The sequence below is a fragment of the Muntiacus reevesi genome, chromosome 2 (assembly GCF_963930625.1).
Source record: "Muntiacus reevesi chromosome 2, mMunRee1.1, whole genome shotgun sequence".
NCBI classification, from domain to species: Eukaryota; Metazoa; Chordata; class Mammalia; order Artiodactyla; family Cervidae; genus Muntiacus; species Muntiacus reevesi.
Window position 1 is genome coordinate 221519709 of NC_089250.1, and position 13725 is coordinate 221533433.

Below are 13725 nucleotides of genomic sequence, written 5' to 3' on the forward strand. Positions count from 1 at the left end.
GGGAGAGGTCGGGGGTCCCGGGCTCCCCAGGCGCGGTGTGTCACCTCCGCTTGTTCTCCCGGGGCACAGGCACCAACTACGACTACGTGCGCGAGTTCAAAAGGAGCACGGGAACCTGGCACCACACCAAGCCCCTGCTGCCCTCCGACCTGCGCCGCACGGGGTGCGCAGCCCTGCGCATCGCCAACTGCAAGCTGTTCCGCCTGCAGCTGCAGCAGGGCCTCTTTCGCATCCGCGTGCACTCGCCGTGACGCGTGGCCGCGGGACGCGCCGCTCCTGACCTCGCGCCGGACGCCACGCTCCGCGAGGGGACAGACGGCGGGGCCCCTCGCCCCGCGCCGGCCTCCGTGCGGTAACGCTGGTGGTTTTCTAACGCTTCGAAGCCTGGGCTTCGGCTCTTGTCCGAAGAACACGTAAACTGAAAAAAAAACTACCAAGGTGGGGAATCCGTTTCTCCTGTAGGTGTGTCCCTAGACCAACCGGGGCTAGGCAGTGTCCGAGGAAAAGGGAAGTGGGAATCGTGTAAAATATGGAAGTTAAAACCCTAAGGTGCATTTTCCCGGAGGGGATCTCATGTCTGACTAACCGCTGTGTTCAAGTACCTGGCTTTGGTTGGGGGGAAAAAAAAAAAATCCGTATATGCAAATCAACATATCCAAACATACCAGGATTGCTTTTCCTCTGCACTTGGAAGGAGATATTACGCCTAACTCTGCCCAACTATTTAAGGGTTTGTGCCTAAAAATGTTAGTTTGGACTCAATGCCAGTTAGTCTCCACTTAACTACTAGTTCTCTACCCTAAGAATCTTTTTTGAACTAAATTATGATGAATTGAAACTAAGATAAAATTTCTCTTGTATGACATTCTATCTTAGTAATCTAAAGGGTCAGTAAATTAAGGAGTCAGGTGGCAGCCCTCCTGTGACTTTAAAGGAAGTTGTAGCTTGTGTGTTAATTCAGATGAAGATGCGTCATGCTGTCATGTCTGGGGTTGAGAAGGACCTCCTGCAGTGCCATTCTTCCTTTCCAACTGAGCAGAACCATTTTATAAATCTGAGGACATTAGTGAGTAGGAGATTTTATAAAAGAAGGACCCGAGTCGGACAAATAATAAAGGTCTGCTATGACCAAAAAAAAAGAAAAAAAGGTCCAGAGAAAATATATAGGGATCAAAAACTTAAAAAAAAAAAAAAATCTGCCTGAAAGCACACAAAGTCTTGTTTACTACTGTCTAGGGTTTGAAAATGTCTTAGAACGAGAATTCATGTTAAGAATCTAGCCTTTGTAGCAGAATTTTCTCAATGCCGTTCACTAGTACGAGTTTTTGACAAATTACATAGCAAGTAAAGTTTGGCTGGTAGAATAAACTACCTCAACTTAATTTCATTCTGTTCATAGTATAGCAAATTAATCCTTTCCTCTCTCATCTCCATGTCAACCCACATTGACCCCTCTTCCCCGTGGGGGAGAAAAGTCTGTCATTAGTGGCACTTAACCTCGTAAGATACTTTGTTTTCCATTTGGATTCTGCCACTTTCATGTGAAACCAGGGACTTCAAAGTGCTTGATGACTTTATCATTTGAAATTTATGCAATATCAGATTTCTAATCAATATAGAGGTCTTTATTTCTAATTGTTTTCTACAGCTTTTTTCCCCTCCCCCTTAGTATATGGCTATAAAAAGCAACATTTAGTCTTAAAGATTAACAAATGTATAAATGTATCCTTTGGTTATAAATTTGAGAATAGGAATTTCTTCTGGAAACTTCCTGCCTAGAATGTTCATATGCTTTTCACATGCATATGACACATCACTTGTGTTCTTCCACCCAGGGACAGTAGAAGGGGAACCTATATGCAGTTTTTTTTCTTCTACTTGTTAGAAGTCAATCCAATGCTAGAAAAGGTCGCTGAGCAGCCTTGCCTGTGGGGATTCTGAAGAATGCTATGTGTGCACATTTGCTCTCCATCCTGGCAGAAGACATGGGTCACAGAGGCACGGGGTTTTTATCTTCTCTGTCAGAGGCACTAGGCCATTCACCTAGCAGATCTTACCTGTACGTCGAAGCCAGCCTCTTTGCCTTGTACCGTGTACCACTCAACTGTTGTCTGCACGCTTTCCCCAGGATGTCTTGGATGTCTTTTAATCAAGGCAAACTACATGGCCACTGAAAAGAAAGAAAACTTTCTTTGTATAACTAGATGTTAATTTTATGGGAAATAAACTGCCGAAAGAGTGGGTTTTCTTTGGTAAAATGCCCCATACAGAACAGAACCCAGAAGCCACCACTGAGGTACATTAAAGTGGTAACTGATGTCCTGTCAAAGCCATGACAGTCAGCAGTTCTCTTTTCTTTAATTTCTGAAGTTTAAAGTTCTTTCCAGGCTACGCCAGGCCTCTCCAAGGAGACAGTTCATTGTTCAGGAGTGAATGAATCCCTATTGCAATACTATCAGTGCCTGCATGACTTGGTCAATTCATTTTATAAAAGTTTTTTTATTATTATTATTTAGTTCGTTGACACTGTAGCTGCACAAGTTAGGTAATGTTTTCTAAAAGTAAATTTGCCACATAATATGGGATGCAATAACCAACAAAAGCTGCTAAGTGCCAAACTGTTATTTTGTTATATATAAATATAAAAATATTACATTGAAGTGTCGGGATGTATTTAATTTTATTATGTTCCAAAATCATGATTTTCTTGTAAATCACAGTTACGTTAGTATTGTGAAGTAAATATGAACTCATTTCATGCAGGTTTGTGTTTTAACCATCCACTTACACCTTGAAACATTCTTTCTTGGTAAATTTTTGATACTTCTTTTAACAGAAGGCACTTTTACCAGATATATGCTGAATTAGTGGCTAAAGGTCTTAAAATTTTAAATACAATATCTTGGGAGGAAGTGCAATTTATTTTCATTATCCAGGTTGTCTCAGGTTAGAGTAAGTGAATATTGAAAGGATTTCTTCTAGGCTACAGTCTAAAGTAGGTTTGTTTCTTTGTTTAATACATCCAAACATAGTTTGTTTGTTTGTTTTTTTCAAAGATTTAAGTGTTTAATTTAAAATGAAGTTTTTAATTTTTTGTGATAGTGCTTATATCCTGTGAGACATAAAAATGTGTGTGAGAGGGGGAGAGAAAGAGAGAGAGTTTGTGTGTGTGTGTGTGTGTGATGTGATTTGGTAAGTCTGTTTATATATGTTTACTTTTGGAATTGTCATTCCAAACTACATATATTATTGTCTCCTGGTGCTTCAGAGAAATTCTTGAGCCTGTGGCCCTTCAGCTTATACTACTGTGTTAAACTCATGTTGAGTGAATATATTGATGTATTTGTAGTTTGTAGTAAGTTTTACTTGGCATTTGCATTTCTTTTCTTTAGCATAGTAAAAACAGTGCTTACCAACTCATAGTTGGTATACTGTAGAAATTTGGCCTAAGAAATTTCTAAATTCACCATTTCTTTCACTAATCCATTCTTTGATCGCCGCCAGGAGTTGATAGCTAACAGTAGGCTTTTTTCAAACTGTGCAGCAACCGAAAAGGCATATTTGGGGGCTGTTGGACAGCATACTGTTTGTCTTGAAGGATTCTCTCAGCTTGCACTACCACTTTAGTGATGGCACTCTCTTCAGCGACGCTTTGGAAGTGCCATTCTGTCCTTTACGAGCGGGGAGTTCCCTGGGCGATGCACCGGAGATACGTCCTTTGTATTGACGTGGTAAAGACTGGGCTCCTTTGCTGTAGCACTGCAGTTGCTCAGGGTAGCAGGGCAGGGTTCTAGAGAAATGTGGTAGCTGCCTTGGTCCACCGGGTTTCTGCCTGGTGCGTTCTTACTACGGTGTGCCAGACCAGGGATCCCCAACAATTTTCCAAGGAGCTCTAAAAACACTACAGTATTACCTTCTAGAATGTTGGCTCTCTTGATTCAAGAGGAGGCTGCCTGTGGTCAGATGAAGACATGCAACTGTCTAGGGAAAGAATGAGGTGGCACTTGCACTGCATCAACTTTGAAGGTGCTGGAACCCCCTCACAGAGCACCCAGTGGAAGGGAAGGGAAGGGTGAGGCTGCTTGGATTCAGGGGCTGCCCTGTGGGCTCTGAGAGAAGTGATCCCGCTTGGCACAGAAAAGCCCACCCTGGGTTTAATCACCAGTGTTGATTAAGCTTCTACTCAGAATTCTGCTTGGGCTTCTGGGGAACATCACAGCGAGGCAGGTGAAATACTGCCCTCCCTCTAGACTGTAAACTCCTCGTGGGAGGGACCCTACCTTAGTCTTCTGCTAATCCCAGTGCTCAGCACACAGTAGGTAGTCATTTATTATGACCAATGACTATAGTGTCCTTGCGATCCAAGTGACATTCTTCACAGGATTGAAAGTGACTTGCTTTTAAATGGGACTTTTAAATGAGAAGCTTTGTACACAGAGGGGCCAGCCTGCTAACATAGAGCTGGAAACCTGTACAGAATAAAAAAGCAAAGTGCCTGACCTATATTATGCACAGCTCTGTGGTCCCTGTTTGTTCCATAGGATTTTTGAAACCCTATCCTCAGCATACCTAATAATGCTTATCACATTTAATTTTGTCTTCACTGCTTTTTATATGGGGCGCAGGATCTTCCCAGAACACACTCTTTGACCCTGACATGTCTGTGACAGGTGCAGTGGTCTCTGGTGGACAGAAAGCATCCCAGTAGATACAGCTTCACTCCCCACTTCAGATGTGGATGGAAACCAAAACGTGGAATCCAGTCTGTGGACTCTCATTTCACTGTTCAGCCAATTAGAATATCACTTAATGTTATAGGCAGGCAAGTATTTTAATCATATAAGAATCACTTATAGTGTAACTTAAACTCCCAAACATATCCTTTACAAGTTACACAAATATAAACTGAAAGATCTTTGGTTTTCTTTGTCAGTTAGCTGTGGGAAATTTAAGAATTTACTACAGTCATAAGAGCAGAGGTAATAAGTATTTGTGTTTGAGAGAGAAGCTGTTTTTACTTTGAAAAGCTGAAGCTTCACTTACCCTTTGCTTCCTTACCACATTTAAGGAAAGGATACTATGTCTTAGAATGTTAAGGAAAGCATTTTTCTAGTTTTCTAGTAATCTGTGACATATCCTTTGAGGCTGGTTCAGAAATGATAGAAGTTTATACTACAAGGGTGAGGAATGTGAAACACTTGCTTCCATCTGAGGAGAACGTGAGCTCAGGTGAGTTAGCCCTGTCTGTTGCCAGTGAAGTCCCAGTGATTATTGAACTGGTGGCTTCATCTATTCTTTTCTTTTTTTTTTTGGCATACCACCTAGTAAAACTTCTAAATTTTTTGTATTTTTTCAGAGGTAATTCTATTATTTTAATTTTAAACATGTCTCAACTTTGTCACATTGTGATATGTGACATGTGAGAACCTCACATGTAACCATATCTCCTCTGGTCTGATTCGTACCGTTTAGGAAAGTTAGTTCTTGCTCAGTTCTACCTTTGAAGTTCTCTAAGTAGAAGGACTTTTAAACTCCTTCCCTTTCTTATGAAATTAAATATCTAATTTGTTGTTCAGTCACTAAGTCTTGCCCGACTCTTTGCAACCCCATGGGCTGCAAGACGTCAGGCTTTCCTGTCCTTTACTATCAGAGTTTGCTCAAATTCATGTCCATTGAGTTGGTGATGCTCTTTAACCATCTATCTCATTCTCTTGCCCCGTTCCCCTTCTGCCCTCAATCTTCTTACCCAGCATCAGGGTCTTTTCCAGTGAGATGGCTCTTTGCATCAGGTGGCCAAAGTATTGGAACTTCAGCATCAGTCCTTCCAATGAATATTCAGGGTTGATTTCCTTTAGATCAACTGGTTGGATCTCCTTGCAGCCCAAAGGACTCTCAAGAGTCTTTTCCAACACCACAGTTCAAAAGCATCAATTCATCAGTGCTCAGTTTTCTTTATAGTCCAACTCTCACATCCATACATGACTACTTGAAAAACCATAGCTTTGACTGTATGGACCTTTGTCAGCAAAGTGATGTCTTCACTTTTTAATATGCTGTCTAGGTTTGTCATAGCTTTCCTTCCAAGGAAAAAGTATCTTTTAATTTCTAATAACATTTAATATCTAATATTTTAATATCTAATAACATTGCTTAATTAGCTAGTGAGACATATCCGTTGCCTTTTCTTTTTCCTGTTGAGAGAAAAAATAATCTTCTAAAATTGCTACTCAACTGAAATTTGGGCTAATTTTGATATTGGTGTCCCTATGGCCCAACAAAATTGTTGCAAATTCTTAAATCACTGTGATTTGAATTAGAGAAAGTGCAGGGCATGACAGCCCTCAGGGTCTGGGTACACACTGCATAAGATAATGTGGGGAAGACTTAGCCACTTCCTGTGACCCAAGTAAATGACCACTTCAAATAATTCAGACCTCCAGTGGCTATAGGTTCATCTTTCTGGTTGGTGATTTATATTTTTATAACTGCATGTTTAGCATTTCAGTAGAAGTTTTTAAGTACCTTATTTGTATTCCTCTCACTCATCAGTTACAAGGTGTACCTTAGAACCTTGAATTACACTTTTTCAGGTTACACAGAGAAACTTGGTTCAAAGATGACTGTACAAATAGTTTGCTTCATCATGTTTCCTGTTTAATTGGATGAGAATCACACATGCACTTATTCCCTTGTTCTTCATGTTTATAGGAAAAACTGTTCTCAACTACCTCATTATGTAGTGTTGTGCTTGATCCCCTGCCAATTGAGAAGAATTCAACACATTCTGTCCTTTAACAAAAGCCTGGAAGCAAGCAGTAAGCGGCCTTGAGGAATACAATTCTCTAAGGCGTAGTTTCCATTTTACTTTTAATCAGGAGGAACAATAATTCTCCTAGAGCTGCTGCAAAGTGATTACTTGAAACTCGACTTGAACTTTAAAGAATCTTTACAAGGCTATGTTTTCGTAGCATAGAAAAGTAGTGTGTTTAAACACCACTGCTGTGTAAAATAGTAGGTTTCATCACCGTGGTCATTCACAGCAGATAGGAAAACGTGTCTGTCTGTAATTTGACCCAGTGTTTGGGGTTCAGATGCTTGGGGTAACCGTTCTTCATATTCTATAAGGTGCTAGTGGGAGCAGTTTTAAGGATCTAATAGGTGTATTTTCATGAATTTGTTTCCCAAGAATCTTACCTTTGATGAAAGTATAGGGCTCCTCATGAAGTTCTTTTGTTCTTTTAGTTCTGATAACCTGGGGTTTTACAATGAAACTCTCAAAGTGCTAAGTTGAGTTGACCAAACACCACAGAACTGCATTACACTTAAAATCACAAGTGACCGGATTCGCCAGGTGTGTCCATGGAATGGCCCCAGCTTCCTGCTGTACAGGGTACACCTGGGCGCTGTCCTTCCCAATGTCAGTCAGCTTACCCGGCTGGTGAGTTAGGGGCAGCTCCCAGGTCCTTCAGTTCTTGTAGACAGACCTTCCCTTCCGGGGGGTGGTTTCTTATTAGAAATTACCTAGGACCCCTCATGGCCAAAAAGAGTTGTGCCCATTCCTAAAAACCTGGCATACTAGGAATAACTTACATACAAGGTAAAATCTAAAACCTTCACCGTCCCTGTGCATTAATAAGATTTAATGCTTAGGCTTGTGCTTTTCATATTAAAGGGCTTGCTCCCCTCAGCAGAATTCTGGCAAAGTTCTTCTCAGGTGGATCTAGCCGTGGGCCACGCCCTCTTGGTTTCCAAGAGAGCCAAGGTTCACCCCCGGACGGCCCCAAACTTCTTTGGTTGTAGCGATTTTGAGGAGATTGTAAACATTCTCTGTGCGGCGCCAGGTGAACCCGGTGGTTGTGAGCATGCGTGGCGTCGGGGCCCGGTGCATGCTGGGTTTAAAGATGGCTCCCACCGCCTCGTGCCCCTCGAAGCCCGTCACCCCGGAAGCAGAGGATGGGCTTTCACCTGCCAGGGTTCCTGTGGAGAGCCAGCAGAGTGAGGAAGGTGAGAGCTTGGCACCTTGCGCACAAATTGTGGGTGGTCGGGACCTCGGCTGCAGTTACTGTCCGTCTCAGGCGCAGTCTCCGCCCCTCGCTCAATATCCCGGCCTCAGAGCTTGCTTCATGCTAGCATCTGCCGCCACATGATACACAAGCGAACGTACATTTGCTTTTACAAGATGCATATTTTTTGGATCCATGATACCACTCTCCTGCTTCTTTAAAACCTGGAGTTCAGGATAATTCTAGACAGTGGAAACACCCCAGGATATGTGTTCAGGCTATTTAGAGTGGTTATAAATATCCTTTGTTTCAGAGTTTGCCTGATGAAGTACTCTAATAATAGTAAACTTTCTGGAAGTTGAATTTTTCTTTTTTCCCTAAAATATAAAAGGTAGTAGTCAATGCTAGTTAAATAAATGATATTTTCTAGGTCTCAGTTTGAGATCACTAGACCGAACTTGGATGTTGTGTGGAACCTAAAGGCAGACTATGTAACGTGTGTGTGTGTGTGTGTGTGTGTGTGTGTGTGTAGAACTTCTATACCTTCAACTAAGGAAAGGTTATTTAACAAAGTGATACCAAAAGTGAGTTACTTAATCCTTTTATAAAGTTACTTCCTTTCCAGTTCAGATTGTGGACTGCTGGATTTAGTGTACATGACTTATCCAGCTTGTTTTGATTTCAGTAAGACATTTTCTAGAGTCATTCTTGATATTTTTGTGATTGAGAAAAAGAAGTAGATTCGGGTGAGAAATAGGCGCTATTGATGAGAATGGGCCCTTGTGTCCACATGGATGGGAATAATCTAGCAGTGTGCTTTTTTAATGTTTTCTTTAATAACATGTATAAAAATATAGATGACAGAAGCATTGGGTGTTAGGAGCTTATTTTACAGTCTAATAACATGGCTAAATATAGTCTTATGTCCAGATTCACAGAAGACAGTTCCCAGTTGAAAGGGAAAGAAAAAACTGGGGGATGGGGTGGGAATCATTGACAATTTGAACATAAGCCAGCAGTTTAGAGTAGTGCCCTGGTCTGTGTGTAGGGGCTGGTAGTCAAACAAGGAAGTCTGTTTTGTCCACCCGCTGCACTGATGGGCCCTGGGAGCCAGCATCCAGGAGGGTGACAGCCAGGGTGGCGGGCGTTCTGGAAGCTCTAACAAGAAGCTCTGGAGGCCCCAGACTCCGGCCTGCTGGGCTTTAGAAGGCTCAGGCGGGCGTTCTGGAAGCTCTAACAAGAAGCTCTGGAGACCCCAGACTCCGGCCTGCTGGGCTTTAGAAGGCTCAGGCCAGGAGGCAGAAGCTATAGAGGTAGAATGTTTCTGTCACTGTTAGAACTTTCTAGAATTGCCTCATGATAAACTGGGTGCCTCCTGTGGTTCTGAGCGCTCAGCTCTGAGGATCACCCCAAAGCTGCCCTCTGTAGCTGTGTCTCGTGGGTATGACGGAGTCAGCCAGGGGAGTCTTGCGCAGTGTGCAGATATTGTCACAAACTCCAGAGTTTGGAGGTTCTATGAACAGTTTAGTTTTAAAAAAAAAAAGGAGGGGGGAAATGTTTGTACTTCAGCTTTCACATTGTTTTTGGGGAAGAAAAGTCTTTGTTTTTTAATGTGTGCTGTCTCCCATCCTCCCTGCCCCCCACCCGCTCACTATTTCCTGACTACGGCCGCTGGTCCAAGACTCAACCAACTTGAGCATAATCTTCATAAACAGACAAATCTCTAGAGATTTCCCTAAAACCGTAATTGTCAACTAGACAGTGATTCTTGCTTTTTCTATACTATTTGTTGTAAATCTCTCAGTATCTCTGCCGAGTTAAGAAAGCTAATAAGTCAAAATCGTATTCTTTTAAGCAGGACTTAGGTGACCTATGACCTGGAATGCCATCCAGGGGACCATGCAGTGGGGAGAGTTAGGTTGGCCGACCTCTTTCAGCACCTTCCGACTCCAGGAATGGGTCCCCTCACTAGTGGGTCACTTTGTCATCCCTTGGGAAGCGTCTCCAGAGGACCCACCTCCTCCCGGGCTCTGTCTGCCCCGCTTCCATGAAAGCTGTGCAGCGGGGGCTCCACTCCCTCTGTGTGTGCTCCCGATGCCACCTGCCCAGAGTACAGGAACTGAGCTGGGCCAGGCCCCCAAGTCCAGATCGTCAGGAGGGTGCTGTCCACGTTGTTCTCCAGATCCGTGTCTTCTGCCCACGCCTGCAGTCATCATAATCCTTGGTTTGACCCAGTGTTGATTTACCTCCTGTGTCCCACTGTGCCCACACAGGCTGCGGGCAGGATCTCTGAGGACGCGGGCCCTTCCCACAGCTTCTCCCTGGGCAGTCGAAGAACTTTAGTCAAGGCAGAAGGAGGTTATTTTGGTCGTGTTCTCAAGTGTACCCTTAGTCACATACTTTTGCAATCACATCTCCACCCTGCCCTCTGTTCTCATCCCATAGCTTCTCCCAGCCTGATTTTTTTTAGCTGCTTTAATTAAGTATCTAAGAAAAGAGGGGGTAAGGGGAGGTGCATGGTGGTGGTGAGGGGCAGGGGCGGGCTCTTCTGGTTCCCCAGACTATTAGACTAACAATATGTGTTGAAAAGGCATTCTTCTGGGAGCCCCTAACCTGGCCTTCATGACCACTTTCAGCCAGAGAGCCAGAGCGGTCACCCAGGCTGGGCAGCTTCCAGGGTCTGCACCATTCTGCTCCTCCCACATGACAGCCGGGGGGTGGGGTGCAGGGCCTCAAGTCCCCCCACCATGCTGCCCCAGGCATGGCCAAGTGCATCTCAGCAACTCCTTAAGCAACTAGACTAGAAAAGCCTCCCTGGGGCCCGGTTGTCCCCACTTTCCACACCTGCCCTGGAGGTTCTCAGGGCTCCTCGTGGAGCCCGGGGAAGGGGCCCCCATGCCACAAGTTCTACCTCAGCACCCAGCCACCTGGCACTGTGCAGGGCCCACCTCTTCGTTTTCTCCTATTTAGCTCTGCTTAGAAACACACTGCACTCCAAATGGTGATTAGGATTGGAAATTAGAATTACTCGTTTACAATAAGAAAGAGACCCATCTCTTCATATTGTTGTGGTTTTTTTTTTTTTAAGGAATTTTTGCTTCAGAAGAAACTCCAGAACATAAATGTATTCTTGTTAATCTAGGCATATGCTCATTGAATTTGACTATGCTTTGTAAAAAAAAATTATGTAGTAACGTGGGGCAAAAGGGTATCATCAGCTTAAAAACAAACCTTCAGTGTCGGTGGGTTTAGCATTGCTTTCCTGTAGGGGACTTCAGAAGTCCAGTGCTCCATGAAAACAGAGATCAGCCACGTTCCTTCCACAGGGTAGATGATTTTATGGTGGGAAATGTCTCAAGTGGCCTTCGGTTGAGACAAGCACAGGCTCTGCTAGCAGCACTTAGTTTAAAAAAAAAAAAAAGCAGTATCAGTGGCTTTTTCTGCTGATGGAGTTCTTTTCATTTTGACTCATCTATTAACACAGCTTTTGTCTGGTTCCTCATTCCTGTGCCCCTTCAAGTCGCCAGTGACATAGAAACACTTGTTTTGTTTTTAATAATACCCCTCGTGAATTGGTACGACCATGAGAAAAGGAACCCTGTTCTCAGCAGAACTTTTGAACTCCCATTACAGCCCGTTCCACAGTTGCACTGACAGAGCTGGGAGTGGTCAGTGGATTTAACCAAAGCACCTCCCTCCTCTACCCCCTCCCTCCCATCCTCATCAGAAACTATTGCAGAAGCACCGCAAGCAGGCCCCCGGCAGCCTATTTTCTCACTGTGTGTTCCTGGCGACAAGAGATGCTCGTCCATCCATCACTCGTCCTAAACATGTAGATTCACGTTTTCTCTCACTGACCCCACCCAGTCTTCTCCCACTGTGAGAGAAGACTGCCAAGAGAATTCCTTGAAACAAGGCCACAGATTCAGTTTGACTCTCCCAGACTCAGGGCTGACCTTCACAGCGGGCCTTGGCCCGACAGAATGACCAGCAGACATACCTGTGACCAATTTATGTTGATGTATGGCAAAAACCCATCACAATGTTGTAAAGTAATCATCCTCTGATTAAAGTAACAAAACAAAAAACACTCCTGTTAGCTGGTTGCCTGTGCAATACCAGCCACCATATGTGACAGAACCAGTTTTTAGCACACTCGATTTGTCATTTTGATGCTTTTAATGCCACAAGGCAAAGTCCACGAATACCAAATTCCCAAAATACCATACCAAAATTCATGCTGTTTTAAATGCAGATCTTTGTTTAACATATCTACATTTTCTGACATGGTACATACAGTAGTTTTTCATTTAAATCCCGCAGCTCTTATTACCTGGTAAGCTTCCAAGTTGACCAGTCTACTTAGACGTGTTTTCAGATGAGGTTACATTGTGTGTGATAAGGTATCCTGATCTTTAGAGAGAGACCTACTAGTGAAAAAAAACTAGAGATTTGCAATGAAACATATATAAGCTAGACAAAAGACATTCTAGAGAAAGTTCAAAATATTTCAAGTACCGGGAAGTTGCAACTTGTAGAATTATCCTCCCCGAATTCAGTAGGCTAGCAGAGAAATTGTGCTAATGTGATTTCATTGAAATGTCACGTCTCAAACATTCTGTGCTCCAAGTGTACTCGTTTGTTCTGTGGAGTAATTTTCTATTCTGTTGCCGGTATGAAATTTTAGTGAAGTTGAAGTAAATTTGAATTAGTAACCTTTCTTACGAAGTTGCTCTATGGTTTACAAGTAATCCTCATGCAGAGAGGCTGTGTTAACTTTCCTAAATTCAGTAGCACGCACTTTGTTTATCTGCTTCGGTTTATTGTGGGGTAACTACGGGGTCACCCCGTCTCATGAGCACAGGATTTGTGCTTTGGGAGCATACTGCAATTGTGCTGTTCTCTGGTACTAAGGATCAGTGAAAGTGTTTTATCTTTTTTATGTAGTTTGTATTGACTGGATTTTATAATTGTAAGAAAACAGAAACAGAGTGTTGTATTTTGATCTGAAATTTGTCTATGGTAAAGTAATTTTGTTTTATGTATTGGAAGTTCATTTAAAACTTGAAATATTTTCTAGAAGGGTACTGAACAAATGAATTGTCTTTAAGCTGTTCAATTAACCTAATAAAAAAAATTGATGGGGAAGGCATTGTAATTGATTCTCATTTTTACAGTGGGTCCTGCTAAATTAGCATTGTCAGTACAGCTTGGCTTGACCTGGCTTCTGAATGGAGTGTGGTCTTTTTACACCGTATCTTGAATGGTCTGAGTGTCAGAATCCTGGCTCACGGTGTAAGCTACAGTCTCCTTTCCCACACTCCACAGTCTTTGCCTTGGTGTCTTCCATTCTCCATCAGGGTCAGTCTCCATTCAGTCTCCCAAAAGACAATTTCAGATTTCCTTTCCTTGGAGGAGAGAAAGACATTAGACTTAAGGAGGAACAGAGGGTCTTGACATCAAGGGTCTATTTATAGGTTGGAGAATTCTATGACAGATAGGATTCTCTGTAATTTCTTGCTGTCCTGCCCAGAGACTACAAAGCTGCAGAGATCAGGGAAACTGTCACAGGCAGATCTCTACCGAAGATGTGAGGCAGAGAGACTTTCCCAGCGAGGTCAAAGTTACATATGTAAAGTCTGCCAGAATTGCTCCCGAAATCACATGAAAAGAAGAAGAAACGGAATATTCCTCTTCAGTTGCACAGTGTAGTGTCAGGTAG

At 43.1% G+C, this 13725-nt stretch overlaps 1 protein-coding gene across 1 annotated transcript in view; it reads left to right on the forward strand.

Moving 5' to 3' along the window:
• GAN (gigaxonin) overlaps positions 1–13151 on the forward strand; it is a 57350-nt gene extending 44199 nt beyond the window's left edge. The window contains exon 11 of the mRNA XM_065925088.1: positions 70–13151. Within this exon, the coding sequence (XP_065781160.1) occupies positions 70–251 (182 nt within the window). The 3' untranslated portion in view covers positions 252–13151. The remainder of the gene's footprint in view (positions 1–69) is intronic.
• The last annotated feature ends 574 nt before the right edge of the window (positions 13152–13725 follow it).